This window comes from Phyllobates terribilis, unplaced genomic scaffold, assembly GCF_046119375.1.
Source record: "Phyllobates terribilis strain yellow unplaced genomic scaffold, ASM4611937v1 Scaffold_8__6_contigs__length_399053987, whole genome shotgun sequence".
Lineage (NCBI taxonomy): Eukaryota > Metazoa > Chordata > Amphibia > Anura > Dendrobatidae > Phyllobates > Phyllobates terribilis.
Genome location: NW_027362768.1, coordinates 273448927 through 273467092, shown reverse-complemented (window position 1 = coordinate 273467092; position 18166 = coordinate 273448927). Strand labels below are relative to the sequence as shown.

At 38.7% G+C, this 18166-nt stretch overlaps 1 protein-coding gene across 2 annotated transcripts in view; it reads left to right on the top strand.

Moving 5' to 3' along the window:
* CBX7 (chromobox 7) overlaps positions 1-15412 on the top strand; it is a 16949-nt gene extending 1537 nt beyond the window's left edge. Inside the window, exons 2-7 of one of the 2 annotated variants that reach the window (XR_012247771.1) lie at positions 123-166; positions 4937-5002; positions 5865-5931; positions 6321-6684; positions 8143-15242; positions 15372-15412. Coding sequence is in view for 1 of the 2 variants with exons in the window: in XM_073644251.1 (XP_073500352.1) it covers positions 123-166; positions 4937-5002; positions 5865-5931; positions 6321-6684; positions 8143-8300 (699 nt within the window). In the remaining variant the exon portion in view is untranslated. Of the gene's footprint in view, positions 1-122; positions 167-4936; positions 5003-5864; positions 5932-6320; positions 6685-8142 lie in introns of both variants that reach the window. The other variant, XM_073644251.1, reaches the window with a different exon arrangement.
* The last annotated feature ends 2754 nt before the right edge of the window (positions 15413-18166 follow it).

The window sequence follows — 18166 nt, the reverse complement described above, 5'->3', positions numbered from 1 at the left end:
ATTTTCACTTGATACTTTTGGAGAGCAAAGTACAGAAATAGTGGATGTGTCACTTATAATATTGAAATGTACTATGGCTTCTGTTCTCTCTGCTTATGCTATGTCACTGTCTGTCTTTCAAGGGTAAAGTGGAATATCTAGTGAAGTGGAAAGGCTGGCCACCCAAGTAAGAACCCTCTTCTTGTTTACATCTTGAAACATAGTGCTTCTTTATAATAAATAAAAAATAAATATATATAATTTATTTATTATGGCAAGGAAACTTGCGAAGTTTTCTTATCGAAGGTATAGGAATCCCCCAAAAAAGCAGGCAGTACGTCAGAAATAGTGAAAAAGTAAGGATTCCTTATTCACCAACACTGGCTAGGTTTCATCTCTCTCAATGGAGCCTTTCTCAAGGTTGAGAATAGCTCCATAGAGAGCTGAAACATAGGAAACATAGCTGGTCTTGGTGACTCTTACTTTTTCACTATTTTGGATGCTCTGCTTCCTTTTTTGTGTGTGTGTGTGTGTATATATATATATATATATATATATATATATATATATATATATATATATTAAAAAAAATCCGTATAGAATAATATATGTATATAAATATCTATACAGATGTGTGTTTGTAAATATTAATATATGTATACACAAATATTATTGTACATGTTTATTCTAACAAAAGTACAACACTGTCTCTTTCTCACTGAGCCAGTTTTATGCGCCACCTTCACTCAGCTAAGATAATAAAATAAACCACTTCCAAGGCACCTTTAGCTCAGTTATTGCTTAACTAAAACTCCTGATGACACTTGTAACATTGTGTTTTGTGGTTTTACACAGCGCTACCGATATACATACATACATTACTGTTCTGATTACAAGCATTACCCGACAAATTCTGCTCTACTGCATTGTTAATCAAGTTTATTGAATTATTTATTCCACCCCTGAAACGTTCTTCTCTCAGGCAGGAAGGGAGAATGACGGGAGCCTGACGCCAGTGTATGATTATCATATTGTATCTGTAGGGCGAAAGGATGTAACAGATTTTTCTATTGCTGGTAACCTATAAACACAAGCTGTTCTCATAGTAAAGCCTGCCATGCTTGATATTGTGGAACCACGCTGGTTTCACAGTTATTCTGAAGGATCTTTGAATTTCCCGCCCTGTGAACTTGCATGTGGCTGGAGATGGGGGATTTGTTTCACTGGAATAACGGAGCGCCCTGCGTGCACCACCTGGGTACTAGTCATATCTTATCACGTTAGATGGCCCGAATTAACTAAAAGGAGGATATTCTTTTGAATTCTATATTTTAATATTCTATTGTAACAAAATGTTTGCATCATATTTTTGTCTATAGAAAAATGGATCAAAAGAAAGAAAAAACAGTGCATTCTTCCGGTGGTTTTGTGGTAGCGAGAAAGAGGGCTGTGTTAAAAACCCAAAGAAGTTACATCTGTATATTATATTATTTTTTATTGTATCTATAGGGTACGGTTATGTTACTGGATGTTCATGGGTTGACAATTTGAGCTGTTATTTGAAATACAATAAATACATTTATTATGGATACATGACAAAATATACATTTTAGATTAAAATCAGAAACTATATAGGCAGATGAATGTGCATTGTGGCTCCAGCGATCTCTGAACAAGGAATGAGCTTGCATTGGCTTTTATGAGTGTGTGTGCCTGTGGGCTCATGCCATGGCACTGCCCGCTCCTAGATAAGGACTGCCTATTGAATACGTCTTGTTTATCACCTCTAATCTGAGAGGGGGAGTGAGAACTCAGAGGAGGAGGGAGCTGAGCAGTGACGCATGAGTCATATGTTCACTTGTTTACTTCAGCCTGTGCTGCAGTGTGCGCAGGAATAGCAGAGGAAAGGTGTGCGCTACGTAACCCCGAGATTACCCAAGTGCTACATCTTGCTTACATAAAAGATGCATTGCATAACTATAGAGCCATTATTCACTTGGTTAATGAAGCCTAATAACATTGATGGCTAATTACTGTATTTGTAGCATTGATCTTACTTTTCAGCCCTGTATCCTATGACGGCACTGATGTGGCATTACATGTGCCTTGCTTTGTAACAAAATACATCCTAAACTGTTGTCACACTGCTTTTCAGAGTTTTTATTGACATGATGCATCCGTAGCCCCCAACTGACATATCCAGTATCTTCTTCATAAAGCCGTTCATGCAGCTGTCATGCCCTGATTAGTTTATGGGGGTATTCAAGTCACCTAAGTATCAGTGCCTGTTAGGAAGTATGCACTATTGTCTCCTCTCCATTGTGGTCTATGGGGATCTTACTTCTTCAGTGAAGGTTTTGGTTTACACTTATAAGCTGAATACAGCTTCTGGCAGTGTCAAACTAGCTCGGGTTTCTGGGTCACTTTGTGTTTTAGAATAGTCTCTTGCAGAGATCTAAAATACAGAAGACTTTAAATAGTAATTATCTTATTTCTCAAAACATACCCATAGCAACATTTGACAATGAACATCAGTGCACACTAACATTGTGACTTCATTATAAAGTAGCCAGAACTACTGTAACAAAGCTGTTTTCTGATGGATCCAAACAGTGAAAGACCTAATAAGTAGTGATGTGTCAATGGGGTCCGTCAGGGTTCTAGCATTGTTTGTGGCAATGGTAGACCTGCAGACCGCACTATTCAAAGCGGCTTGTATGGCAATATTGTTTTATTTATTTTTTAATAAAATACCATGAGGCTGATCTGCAAAAATAAATGTGCCAGAACTTGCACCAAAAACTGTTCGCAGCACACGTTATAAGCAGGGCTGTGGAGTCTGTAAGCCAAACCTGCGACTCCGACTCCTCAATTTCCCTTACACTGACTCCACGACTCCGACTCCCACATATATTGCTTATATTTAAGTGAAAAATTAATTGTAGTACAATGTGAACATCAGAGATTTAATCATTTTTATGATACAATAATCAAGATATTTAGATAGAATATAATGATGGATAACTGAATGGATAGCTGGAGGGATAGTGTGATAGACAGATGACAGCTACAGACAGCAAATATAGTTCACACACATTGTACAGAGAGCACATAATAATCACCTACAATATTAGCATTAGTTACCTTCCTGTGACAGAGATGAGCAGTAGTACTTTCACTTTCTCCAGCTCGGGGGCCCGGAATCAGATCCTGTGCAGGGCAGGCACCCCTCCCCCTCCTCTCTCTGGTGAAGACGGCAGAAGACAGGACAGAGGAGGGGAGATTGCCCCCTGCAGTCTGGAGCCAGTGCAGGACGGGAGCACTGCAGCATACAAGTGAGTTTTGATAGGTGCGTGCCCCTGCTTCTAGGGGATGGGGGGGCAGCTGCCCCCCTGCCCCTCGCTGGCTACGGCCATGATTCACACACAGCGTTTTTGCGGATCCGTTTTTTGCAGTAAAATGCAGTGTCTGGGCATCCCAGCAAAGTCAATGGGTTTCAAGATATGACATTCAGACACATCGTTTTGTGAGGATCTGTTATTGGGCTCAAAAACGGATCCTCACAAAGAATGAGCATGTCAGTTTGTTCGGCATTTTTCTAATCTGCTTTTGCTATTGAAAACATTATCTATGAGCTCAAAAACCTTTCAGGTGATGCGGTTTTTTAAAAAGCTGATCTGCTTTTGCAGCTGAAAAACGTATCCTAAAAAAACGCTGTGTGTGAATGTAGCCTTAGATCAGGAATAGAACAGCCATTTATAGGCCATTTCATAACTTTCCCAAATTCCTATGAAAAAATATTCCCCACAAACTGCATTGATCTACTGCACCCAATTTATTATATATTTTAGGAGTCGGAGTTGGTCCATTTTATACCGACTCCACCAAAATGAGCACCGACTCTCCGACTCCACAGCCCTGGTTATAAGGGTTTTTGACGCTTTTTGCATCTCATTCAGAAAGGGGCATGGTTTCTTGTGGAATAAGTGTGGCTTCACCAGAAAGGGCAAGGCCATGGCTTTTGGTACAACATTGTTCGCCCAAAAATATGCCAACATTTTTGTGCCCATTTCTGGCACAAAGTAAGCCAACTAATAGATGGTGTACACTTATGCCCCGATTCATCAAGATCTGTGTTTTTCACGCCGGTCTTGATGAGGGTGCATAGTGTGAGTGCGAGGCGCCTAGAATCCATTAAGAGGTGCACGTTTTTTAATGAATCAGGCAAGGTGTAAACTGGCACATAGACTGGAATAAGATTTGTAGCATAAGGAAAGTCACAGCTCGTCATGAATTTTGACAAGTAGGGGGGTGGGGTTGCCATGCCTTGTCCTGCCCAAGCTGAACTCTTTGTCAGAGCTGGGCAAAAATGGCATAAAAATGGCAAAATTCTTGCGCAACCTTGTTTTGCACAACATTTTGCAACTTTTCAAAGCTTTTATGCCAGAATTATGAATGAATGAATAAATCAGGGCCATAGACAAGACAGTCTAAAAAGATGCACCAGATTTATCAAACAGCATGAGCCACTGTGATAAATTTGTCAGACGTCAATCGGCACTCAGTAACTGGCCTGTGTAAACAGACCAATGAAAACTGATGGGAACAGTTAATACAGTCGTTCTGTCCCCACAAAGCATCATGTTGTTGTCAGCACATCCCCTGTTTACATCAGTGAACGTGCTGCCGATAACGATGATTTTTATATTAGCTTTAACGATTTGGTCATCTAACGAATGCGTGTTTTCCTATTTAGTTGTTATAATAGCTACCACTGAAAATAGCATTATTTTTAGGTAATTTAAAGCGGCATTTCCTTCTCCTAAAGTGATGACATATCGCTATGATGCCCTCTGTCTTCATTAGTCGTATACGCTGCTTTCTTATTGATGAATCTTAAGGTATTAAATTACTGAGACTGATTTTTTTTTTTTTTTTTTTTTTTTTCCTCTTCTAGATACAGCACATGGGAACCAGAAGAACACATTTTGGACCCACGACTTGTTCTGGCATATGAAGAAAAGTGAGAATATTTTTAATTCAAGTTTCTTTTTAAATGATATCCAGCCTGAATGTAAAAAAATTATACTGTATGTTAAACATACTTTTTAACATGGGAGTCAATTGGTGTAGTCTATCACCGCCATCCAGTAAAAATCATGAGTTAACTCATAGAGCCGGATTCATCAAATCTTTCACGCCAGAATTCTTGTGTAACAGCTTTGAAAAGTCTCAAAATTTAGACGCAACTCCGAGTTGCACCTAAATTTTGCCACTTTTGGGGTTTTCACACCAGTTTCTCCCAGCTACGTCAAAATGGACAAAGCTGTGGCAGGGCAGGACTCCACATCTTGTCCCATTCATGACGAGCCGCGTTCTCTATACCAGAAATGTGGCGTTCCCTCTACTAGAAATCTCACTCCTATACCTGACTGGAGTGACATTTCTGGTTTAGCACACAGAGGCGCACGCCACTTGTCAGACGCTCCAGTCTCATAAAGAGGTGTGCACATCTTCATGAATCAGGAGTGTCTGACTCCAGCACACACCCCCATCAAGACCGGTCTTGATGAATTGGTCCCATAGGTTTATTATTTTTGACACAGGAGTCCATAGGTGACTGATGGCTAGTGGATTCCACCAGTCAAAACATCTGTTAGACATGCAACATAAACTGTATTTTTCATGCTGAACACATCACACCATTTCTCTTGGGATATGTTGGGTTTAGGGTTAAGGTGAGAAAGGTCACAATTGCATTCAACTCAGTGGTGCAAACATTAAACTCTGTTAAAATAGGTGCAAAACATGTAAGATATGACATGAATGATATAATTATTATTTATTTATTACTAATTAACATTATTTCTGTGTTTGTTTTGTAGGGAAGAAAAAGAGCGAGCTTCTGGGTGCAGAAAACGAGGCCCAAAACCTAAACGCCTCCTGCTGCAGGTGTGAATAAAAAAGTGAATCTATTTCTAAAGCAGGTCTAATATGCATTGTTTGCCACATTTGTGTTCCTCCGTCAGTTCCTGGACAGAAATGTACAGAAAAGCAGTTGGTCTGCGCATAATAGCCACATATTTCTAGATTCTACCTGTTAAATGTCTGCATGTTTACGGGAACCTGTCAGGTTATTCATTCTGCCCAAATCGCATGTACACAGGGAGACCTGTCAGTTATCTCTATCGGCGCTGGGTGGAGCCAGCCAGGGGTGTAGCGGGACTAGTCTAGTCTCCAGATATGGTCCCCGACTGGATCTTTAAAGTATATTTTTTTCTGAAAATCCAGAGATTGAGATATAATATAGATAATTTATTTTTTTTTCCACTTCTTTACAGAGGCTTTATGGTATGGACCTACGCAGTGCACACAAGTCCAAAGAGAGAAATCTCTGTTTTTCCTTGTCTCGGAGATTCAGTAGCGGTCTAAGCTCCAAGCCCACAGCAGCTTCCTCAGTGCCAGAAAAAGCCAAGTCACTACAGTTCCCCCTCAGCAAGCAGCGTAAAGGGAGAAAGTTTCTGTGCCTCTCACGCAAGAAGTTTCTACGTGTATCAACCTATGAGCCACTGAGTCGCCGGCCAGATTTCTTTGCCAAGGAGGATGAAAAGGAAGAAGCTCATAGCATCCCTGATTGGCAAGAAGAAAAGCCAGCAGAGGAAGAAACACATGAAGACAAATCTATGCATGAAGCTGATATTAAGGGTGGGATACTTCACATATTCTTTTTGTTACATAGTACCAAATACTAGAATTGAGTGGATCGCTTCATGCAGCCCTGGTCCATGGTCCAGGTCTGTGCTCTCTGGACATGGACAGGAGCTGTGTACATTTCCTTACCCTCTGGGATCCTAGGCTCGGCTTATGAGTAGCCGGATTGGAGAGATGTCACTTGTGCGTCACATGCCGCACAGATGATGTCACGTCTGGCCGGCAAATCAAACGTCGATCCAGGAAACCCAGAAGCTCAGGAAATTTGCAAAGCTCCTGTCCATAGCTAGAGAGCACTAATGTGGACCAGGGTTGCACAGACTGATCTGCTCATCTCTACCAAATACCTATACCAAAATCATGGCTTTTGTAATTTTGGTATTAAAATATATTTTTCTAAGTGTTTGGCTCGCCATAGCAACTTATCACATATTCACAGAAAAGGGAATAAGTAGAGTTGGTAGGAATGGATTTGCAGGACACGGTCTAACGGCCGCATCTGAAATCTGTGGATGCTGACTATGAGCCCTGAGAACCGGATCCTGCCTCCTGGGATCCCCAGCTCCACTTTTAATTAGCCAGTCTAGGCTGACGTCATTGTTGTGGTGTGATGTACATGTGACGTCACAACAGGCTGACTAATCAAAGATGCCATAAGATAGAAGGGGGTTTCAGGGCTCCCGTCCAATTATCACAGATAATGGAACTGGTCCTGCAAATCAAATCGCACAAACTCTAATAAGTTGCTGGTCAATGTGGGTCTAACCACAGGGCTGATCCTATGATTGGGTTCTTAAATTGCCCATTTAAATTGAGCGATGGTCTCGCATGCACACCCAGTCCATTCATTATCCATGGGACATATGGCAATAACCCTGATCAGGTAGGCACATAGACAATCAATGGAGCTGTGGTATATGTTTGGGACCATTTTTTAGTCAAACAGGGAGTACTGGATAGTGGCGGTCACAGTGTCCATAGCATTCAAGATGGTGGCGCTCACATGGGTAATCATGTGACTGTTTCCCTGGCTCTGTTCTTTTCTGCTCAGACCCTGCATCTGTGCATGCAAACAAGGGGACTGAACCAGAGATTGTCCACATGACTGCCACCATCTCAACTGCCTTCATCCAGTGCTTACACCACTGATACCTGGCAGCAATAGGCATTGAAATGCAGTGCAGGGGTAATCAATACGATAATATACGATTCATGATTGACCTTAAACTGTTGTATACAAGCATAAGCAATCTATGTAGTTTATATTAAGTTGGTATCTCATAATCCTCCGGTGGCTATAAGAAGGTATTTTAAAATATGTATTATACATAGTTAAGTGCTCAGTTATGTGATCTGGTAATAATGATGCATCTGTGTTTATTGGATCCTGTGTATTTTATGCAGATCCCTGCAGTGACCTCATAATTACTATTTCTTTATGTCTCGCTACAGATGACACAAGCACCCCTGCTGCCCCTCCTTGGCTTCCTGCCCTCCCTATGCCCAGCGAGATTACCGTTACAGACATCACCTCAAATTCCATCACTGTGACTTTCCGTGAAGCCCGGTCCGCAGAAGGCTTTTTCCGGGACCGCAGTGAGGAATGCTAGTTGCTGTAATCATCACTTATTCCTCTTCCTCCTCCTTTGAAATGAAGTTTAAAGACTGAAAAGAACTGTAAACATAGGAGAGATTCCTCTGTAAAAGGCCTGTCTGACAGTGCAGAACAATCATCCTGTTTTAAGAAGAGTGTTTTTTTTTTATTATTTTTTATTTTTTGCCGGCTCCACAGAAGTTTCACTAACCTTGTTTCAATTGTTTCCCATAACTACAACGTTGCATCACCCAGTCCTTCTGTATGAGAATGTCACATGGTGACATTCTGATAGGACACAGCAGTATACAGATGCAGTTTGATGTGGGCATTGTAAATGATTGCTGCTTCCACAGTGTGTAGTTTGTATTCGTTCTAATTCGGGAGTGTAAAGCTGTGCTCTTCCTGCATGGATGGAAAATGTATACTTATTGGTCTGAGAGAGAAAAGGTGCAATCCTAATAATTGGATTACATTAAATAGGTCATATATCATTGGAACAACTTCTTTTAGGAATAACATTACTTACATGCACATATCCAACACCATGTATTAGAGCCCTAATAGACAGGAATACTGATATGATTGAATGTTATGCAAATGGCAGTGAGTACACAACATTACTGTGTATTTTAGCTACGGTTAATATATCAGACACAATTTCTGTTTCCATACAGCACCTGAAATGACTGCACTTGCACTCAGTATTGCACTTCTGGTTTGTGCACGGCACCCTTGCATACTCCTGCTCCTTAGCGACTGACCATACATCCAGATTTGTCTATTGCTCAGATCTAATAATCACTTGCTACACGTTGTACTTATGATGCATGCATCTCCTTCTGCACTGACTACTAGTCCATCACTGTCCTTGCAGGCACAAACTGTGTATAAATACATCAATGTGTATTTATAACTGAGCAGCAGTGATACAGTAATGGAAATAAGGAACATGAAGACTTTATTGAAATAATCCGAATACACTGTTTCCAGTTTCCTATTTAGGATACATCAGTGTATAGTTGGATAAACAGTTATTGCTTTGTTCCACTAGTTTACTAATAATTTTGTATTTCAGGCCTTTTGGGAAAAGCAAGAAAAAAATTGTGATATGTGCTTTAACTTCATTGTATCCTTTAGAATGAAAATATAGCACATTAATATAAGAGATGTCTAATTTGACCACAGGTTAGGTGGAATTTCACCTTTAAGAATATGAAACCTATGTTGGGGCCTATTAGACTGAGTAATGTAAATGGAATCTGTCATCGAGTTCTTGCCACCTAATCTGAGAGCAACATACTATAGGGGCAGAGACCCTGATTCCAGCAATGTGTCACTTACTACTTCTTATAAAATCATTTACATCAGGACTAGTAGTCCAACCACACCCCCACCACTGATTGGCCGCTTTCTGCATACCTTATGCATAAGCAGAAAGCGGCCAATCAGTGGTGTGGGCGGGGTTATATAGAGCTCAGCGTTCAGAGAGATGCTGGATCTGCAGCAGAGAAAACAATGCTGCAGCAACCAGTAAAGTAAGGAACACATCGCTGGAATCAGTGTCTCTGCCCCTACATCATGCTGCTCTCAGATGGGGTAGCAAAAACCTGGCGACGGATTCCCTTTAAAAGGCTTGTCACAGAACAACATTACTGTCAATGTGCCCTGTTAGAGTATATGGACTTTATTGTGTGGTACCTTCAACCTGACCCTCTTTGGGCAAGTGTGAAGATCTACTATGTAACAATGCACCAGCTCTGAATAGATCCCTCCTGCTCAGCTTGTATTTTAAAGATCATTTTATTTTAATTCTTCCATAATTTACTAGTACACATGACAATAAGAAACTTTGTAAAACATCTTATTATACTGAAATTTGTTTCATTTTCTTCCTGGACTACTGATCAATCATTCTGAAAATTCTCAATTCACAGGCAAAATCTGTCTTGAGTGAATACTGAGCTAGTAGATTACGGTTGGTGCTCATACAGTTCTATGGACAACTGTAACTTTTTTCAGGAGAACTTACAGCAGGATGTCTGCCTGCATCTAGCTCCTCCTCCCCCCTCTTTCTATAGACTCTTATAAGCACCAACTGTCATCTCTTACCACAGAAAAGGGACAATTTGTCTTTACTGAATAAAGATTTTACCCATGAATTGGCGATGAAGGATCAGCCAGGGGGAGAGAAAGAAGCAGATTTCTCTAACCTATATTACGAAATTGCTTGTTTTGATGTGTACTATTGATTTATGAACTAAAAATGAAAACAACGGTTATTCTTAAAAAGTTTACACGCTTTTATTTTTCCTACCTCCAAATTAAGGTCCCAGGATCTGAGCTCGGGGACAATGGCTGCAGAAGTCTGTTTTTACATGTTGTGTTCTAATATGTCAACTAAGGCTATGTTCACATGTCCAGTAATCATGCGTTAGAACAGATCCAGCCGCAATCCGTTGGCAAAAAAAGTTGTGCAGACACAATTTTTAGTCTGTTTTTGAAAACCTGATCTCTGCTGGATCTGTTTTGTTTTTTTTTAAACACTGAAGTCTATGGCAAATTAACCATCCGTTTCTCTTTCATTTGTAATGGATCCATTTTCCATAGACTTCAATGTTAAAAAAAAACAGATCTAGCCGAGATCAGTTTTTTAAAAACAGACTAAAAAGTTGTCTGCACAACTTTTTTGCCATCTGTTTGCTTCTGGATCTGTTCTAACATATCATTACTGGACATGTGAACATAGCCTTAAAACCTGTTTACATTGATCATTGTATACAGCTTTGTTCACATCGAGGTTTTTTTGAGGATCCGCTTCAGAAGCACTTGGAAAACTTTCTAGTCATTTCAATGGTAATTCCACTTTTCTGTTCATATGAGGAGTTTTTTTTTTACCTGAAGAACTTTTGAAAAATGACTAGTGGGGACGGGGGGCTGCAACACTCCAAACTAGGCACTGTCCAATAAAAGAAAAATGAAAAAAATATATGCTTATAGGGTAACTGTAGTATTAATTATTATTTTATAAATCAACAGTACATGTGAAAATAAGAAACATTGTAATATATCTTATCAGAGAAATCTGCTTCTTTCTCCTCCTGGACTGATGACTGATGTTTCATTTTCAAAATTCTCAATTTACTTTGTAAAATCTGCATTCAGTGAAGACAAATTATTGCATTACCGAGATAGAATCTTATCAGTAGTAACTCATCTCCTGTGTAAAGGGGAGGTGGAGGAGCTACAGGTAGAGATCTTCCTTCCTCTGCTCTACATAGAATCTTGTCTGTACTAACAGCCATCTCCTATCCCAGTAATGTAATAATCCGTCTTCACTGAATACAGATTTTACCAGGGAATTTAGAATTTTGAAAATGAAAGATCAGTCCAGGAGAAGAAGCAGATTTCTCTGATAAGACATGTTACAATGCTTCTTATTTTCACGTGTACTTTTGATTTATGAAATAATCATTAAAATGACGGTTACTCCTAAATGGGGGAAAAAAATCTTTCGAAACGGTCAAGAGAAGAAAAAACTTCTCCAAAGTAGTAGTAGTTCCCTAAGCAGTTTCAGATTTTTAAAACTTGTCTTCATTTTTTGCTCCCCCCAAAATAATTTAGGTGTGAGCAACTTCAGTCTAATAAGTCCCTGTTTTTAACTCTGAAATTCCCCCTTTATTGTTACGAATACCAAAATATGCAAATGATGAACACAGGGTAAAACATACATGAGAAATGCGAGTATTTGACATGAGCACTTTATGAAGATTAGGATGTGTGTACACTGGTAATTTAGCTCTTAATGTTGTCAATTACAATAGTGTTGTATTTCCGCTTACTAGTTTGACCAATTGTTATTTTGCCTCTATGCACTGTTTTTTTTCCAGATACAAATGTTATGTAGTTGAAGAGAAATATATTTACTATAGAATGGAGACTTCCGGAGTTTGAATGTTGTAAGTTTATAGTTTCTTCTTGATTGTTTTAATAGTTGCAAGGACAATTATATCTGTTTACTAATGACAACCTTTAATACTTTAGCACTTACAGATACTCATCAGATACTAACTCATTCCCTCAAAGGCTTCTGCTTAATAATTCAATGTAAATGTACATTAACCCAAAAGAAAATGCCGACTATCTACCGTCTGTCACTCGCTGATCACAATGACAGGCTGCTGTTACCGTTCCTTTATGCTATTGTTATACAAACCCTTTTCCTTTACACTTATACTAGTTCAGGTATATTTATTTTATATGTACAAAAATGCAGAAATGACTAGTCTTCATTCTAATAATATGATTGGTACATTAAGAACCTCACGCTTTTAGTTTTAATTCTGCTAGAAAGTAGCGTGTTTTCTGAATCGTCTACATTGACCGCACGATCTCACCGCACCGCATTCTACCTCCCATATTTATAGTTTTGCGTGATGGAGTGTTTGGAAGTTTGTGATTTGATGTTAAGCAATGAAAGCGGGTTTCATGTTATCCATGTATCTGTTATTGCTCTGCAAATGTTACCTTAATTCTGCTATATATTGTCAGCTATAGAGTATTTGCATAGGTAGCGTCATATACGGGTTTGCAGTCTATCACTAATAGACGCCCTCCTGGCTGAATGGTTTCAGTTGATTGCTTTCTACGGCTGCCAGACGTTCACCAGTGTCCACTGCTTTGGTAAAAGGTTTAGAGGTTATATCATTTTGTGTATATACTGATATAAATACATATGTTATGTTAGATACATTTTTGTGTAGTAGCACTTAGGACCAAAAAAAGCTTAAAACAAAAGTGAATTAATATGACTTTGGCTTTCCTAGTATTTTTCGTGTCTGCATTGTATCTATTTGAATGATATTCTGCATTGTTACGTGCAAGGTTAGGCTGTATATTAACATGTTGGCTTGCCTATACTAAGTATCATCTCCTGTATCTGCATTGTATCTATTTGAATAATATTCTGCGTACTTAAGTACAAGGTTAGGCTGTATATTTAAAATCATACATGTAAAATTGTGTGGTTGTCGCAGTCCGTGCTGTATTGTATATGATGTAAGATCTTGCATCATATGTTCTTAAAGCTTTTTAAGCCTTGAGTGACTATTATTGCGGACATGTCCATGAGATACATCTTAAGTATTGTCATAAATCATTCTTTTTCAGCATACCATCCATTTGAGCCTAATATTTTGTTAAAATAATGCATATTTTTCCATTTGAGACGCTTTTTTTTTTTTAAAGGAAATATCTCAGCAGGATTTTACCTCTGAAACTCTTTATAAATGCATGGAGCTCTTTCAAAGTCAAGTCCAGCAATACCTTTACATGGCCAATCCATTCCTCAGTTACTGAGAAAGCAGCGTTTGAGTTAATATGCAAATGAGGCTGAAGAGCTATGGTAGATCTGAAGCCTCTGTCACTCCAGCTCTGTTTCCTGCCCAGCGCCACCACCTGCTGATTTTATGCTGTGTGAATTCAGGCAAATTAGCCATCAGTCAAGTAGTAGAAGGCGGCGCTTGGAGAGGAATAGATCTGGAGTGACAGAGGCTTCAGATCTTCAGCCTAATTTTCATATCAATTTAATCTGATTTCTCAGTAATGGAGGAACGGACTGGCCATGTAGAGGTATTGCTGGACTTTTCTTTGTCTTTGAAAGAGTTACATGCGCTTATAAATAGTTTGGGGATGAAATCCTGCTGACAAATTCTCTTTAACTTGCATTATTTCTTTTTATCTCAGATACAAAGCTTTTAAATAATGAATGCATTCTTTTTTTTGCAAAGGGACATAGGCAAAATACATGTACATAGTTAAACATTCATTATACAAGTATAACATCTCTCCCGAAGAAGGTACACTAATATAAGCTCTAGTAGAAGAGGTAGATAAAACTATTAATCAGAGTAACACTTTTCTCTTTCTTCTGTGTTAATAGAAGTATCATTGTGCTATCATCAGAACAATCTCTTTTGCCTTGCTCTGTTCAGTTGTTGGTATAGGTTAATTTTTAAAGTTATTACCCAAGTTAAATATAATCTTCCCCTGAAGATATTTAGTCTTTTCTCATAGAAGCTGTCATGTTTTAGCTTTTTTTTATGTGTGGCCATTAACCTTTATTGCTTTTTTATTGTCTTTCTACTCTTCTTTTCCCTGAGTATTATAATGGCTCAACTGAATCTCCATTACTGTGTTAAGTTTATCAAGTTGTGAGCATTTGAAATGGAACAGGTTACCACACACTTCCAGATATATACTATAGAATATAGACGTTCATGTGCTTTGATCACAATTTTGATTCACCTTTAATTTGGATTACTATCTAAATTCGATATAGCAGTGTCTGTGAATACAAACTTCCGACTATTATATTAAAGGGTTTTTACAGTTTCTCCTGGCTACAGCTTACTTTAAAGAAACAAACTGGGCTTTTCTCATTGTCCTGGGTCCAGTGCTGAATCTCTGTTGCTTCTCCAAGTGGCTGTTGTTATCTGCAACGCTGACGTCGTGTCGACAGCACTGTAGCCAATAACAGAGCTCTGCCGCTCGACAGCACTGTAGCCAATAACAGAGCTCTGCCGCTCGACAGCGGTGCAGCCAATAACGGAGCTTAGCGGCTCTGTCCCAGTTGACAGCACGAGCCGCTCAAAACCACTGAACTCACTGATTGGCTGCAGCACTTTCCATATGATGTCAGCGCTGCAAACAATGACCACTCCAGCAAAAACTGAAACTGGAAAACCCCTCAAAGACACCTGTATCAATCGTAATATTCCCAAACCAGCTCTTTGTTTAAAAAAAAAAATAAAATAAAATCAGGTCACTTTTGATGATTGCAGTCAGTATATATAAAAAGACATCCTGGTATTTTGCAGTATTTGATCCAGAGGAAAACAAACAACGCCTATGAAACCAAATTTGACAATGCGAACGAATCCCTGGCTCAATGTCCCATGTTACAAAAATTTTTAAAAAAAAACTATTAAGACTGCTTTAACCCGGCTGCATCTAGTCATTGAAGTATTCCAGCACCTGTCACAGTAAAAAAAAACAAAAAAACTTGCCATTAAACTTTTTTTTTTAGCTCATTATGGTCACATCAGATCACTGATTAATTTATACTTACAGAACAATTTGGGTCAATGTAAAAATGTATGATACTAAAGTTAACCCATTTAAAATGTATTTTCTGTAACGTAACCTACCCATTCCTGCAATTATTTTGCTTGGACACTTTTAAACTCGCTGTAGTCTAAAACTGTCCACCATTTTACATAAGCTGTCTGACTAATGTATTGTATAGAGAGAAAACTATTTTTTTCTTTAGGTGCATCTTTTTCAATGCATCCTGTATTCCCACTTGCCTTTGCAGCACCCCCCTGACACTTGCTGCTCGCTCACGCTGTAATATTTTAAGATCGCCAACTCATTTTTCATACTTAACTAAATACTATACCATTTGTTGAGAAATTTTATTTTCTTCGCAATAATGTCAATTCTTGTCTCGCCAATCATATTAATATTTTATATATACGGCCTTCATTAATATTAGCTCACACACAATTTTATTATCACAAATTCACTGTTTGAGGGGCAACTAGCTTTAAGTCACTTGGCTTCTTAGACAAAATGCATGGCAGTAAAAGGAGTATAACCGATGGTCATTATAGATGAACCTGGGGATTTAGTCTCTTGCTTTAATTGCACATACAATAATGCATAGTGTTACAGAGACAAATTGAATGTACGTTTTTTTTGTTTGTTTTTTTTAAGGCTGGAGTAAAATAACTTATACCAACTACCCAAGGTTCTATCGTTTATTCAACTGATTTGATGTTTTGTGGGGTTTTAATTTTCATTACAATATACTTCAAGGAAATCAGTCAGAAAGATCCCCCCCCCCCCCCTAAAACTATGGAAATTTTGCTCTCTGAAAGATAGACTCATCCATACTTTTACTGATCCAATCTGTTGCTCTCTGGCTCAAAAAATTGTTCTACTTCATATGCAAATGAGGCTTAAGTGCTTTCGGAGTGTCAAAGCACTTCCCAAGTCTCTGCCTACATGGCTCTATTACCCACCCAGCTCCACCTTCTTTTGCTTGAGTGACAGCTCACTGGTTGACTCCACAACCAGTGAGCTGTCAATCAAGCAAAGGAAGGCTGCACGAGGCAGAGAATAGAGCCAGGGAGGCTGAGGCTTTGGAAGTGCTTTGACACAACCAAAGCACTTAAGCCTCATTTGTATATGAAGCAAAACATAAATTTTTAAGTCAGGGATTGAAGGTACAGTTGCCATTAAAGGAACAACATGACAATATAAACAGTTTGTGAGGTTAAATCGTTCTGACAGACTCACTTTAAGAATACATTTGTAGAATAATTTTTCAATCCGCTGCCATAGCTGACCTTATGTGCAAATTCTCCAATTGCTATAGTCTAACCTTAGTTAGGGAGCGACACAATTTGTAATATTTACAAAAGACTAATTCTAAACATGCATGAAAACACCAAATTACAATATTTTGTAATAAATAATACCAAAATACATTGGATTCTTTAGATAATGTTTCTCACTTTTAACTACAAGTTTGCTATGCTGATTGTGTCAAAGGGCTTCCTCGGCAACAAAAGAAAATTGAATTTATATTTTGACATAATAAAAATTTTAAATGTTAATTTAAAATGTTTAAATTAAGAAAACCGTTATTCAGAAACCAAGGGAGACACTTATAGCAAAAAAAAGTTAGCAATCTATCTTGCATAACTCAAATCCAGCTTGAAAATATGTAAATCACGGGCTGAAGTTTAGGAAAGCACGGATGAAACAAAATAGGAAAATGATGCAGAGTATATAAAGAATCTTGAACAAATGTCTGCTTTTATTTTTGTAAATTCGTTGAACATTTATTTCTGTAGAGGATTTGTTGCAGAATAAATAAAATGCTATATACAGTATAACTGTACAAAATGTGTTCTGTCTTATTCACTAGCTAACAGTAAATCGCTATTGAGGAATAAAACCAAACTGCACTGATACTCATGTACAATCTTTAAAGATTTGTGCTGCAACCTTTTTTTCTTTTTTTATTCATTAACACAAAGGTATTACAGTAGCTTTTCAACATCTTAAAGGGAATCTGTCAGCCTCTGGCACTTATCTGACCTACTAATATGGGCATACAGGTGATAGAAATGTAAATCTATACCTACCTGTATGCCTCATATTGGACGTCTTTTTGCTGTGAAATGTCTTTTTATTTCTATAAGTTTCTCATGTGTTCCCCTCCCGGGGCCCGCAAGAAATCCCGCCTCCTGTGTGAATTATAATGTTTCCCCTCCCCTGCCCTGTGACGTGCAGTTGCGGCGGCCAAATCTCGTGCCTGCACACTTCACTTTTTACAGAAGGCGCACTTGTACTATGTACGAGGGTCTGTCAATAAGTAATGCCTCCTATTTTTTTTCTCCTTTTAATTGGCAAGAAATTCAAATGCAATTACATAGGTTGAAAACCACAACATTAACGATTAATTTGTCACTTTTCAATATAATCTCCATCCATTTCCACAGTCTAGGTCCACCGTTTAACAAGGGCATGTATTCTAGCATGGTAGAAAGCATTCTTGGGACCCATCGTGCGCAAACTTTTCTGTATCCCAGTTGTCCAATAATTTTCATCACACTGCCTTTACTGAGGCAGATAATGCCACACAATTCATCTGCAGTCACCCGGCAGTCACCACGAATGATGTCATCCACTCGCTGAATGTTGCTTGGAGTCACTGCGGTTACTGGCCTGCCACTCCGCATTTTGTCAGCCAACGGTGATGGCCCTTCAGCTGTGTTACAGCGACGAACCCATCGTCTAACAGTACTGACA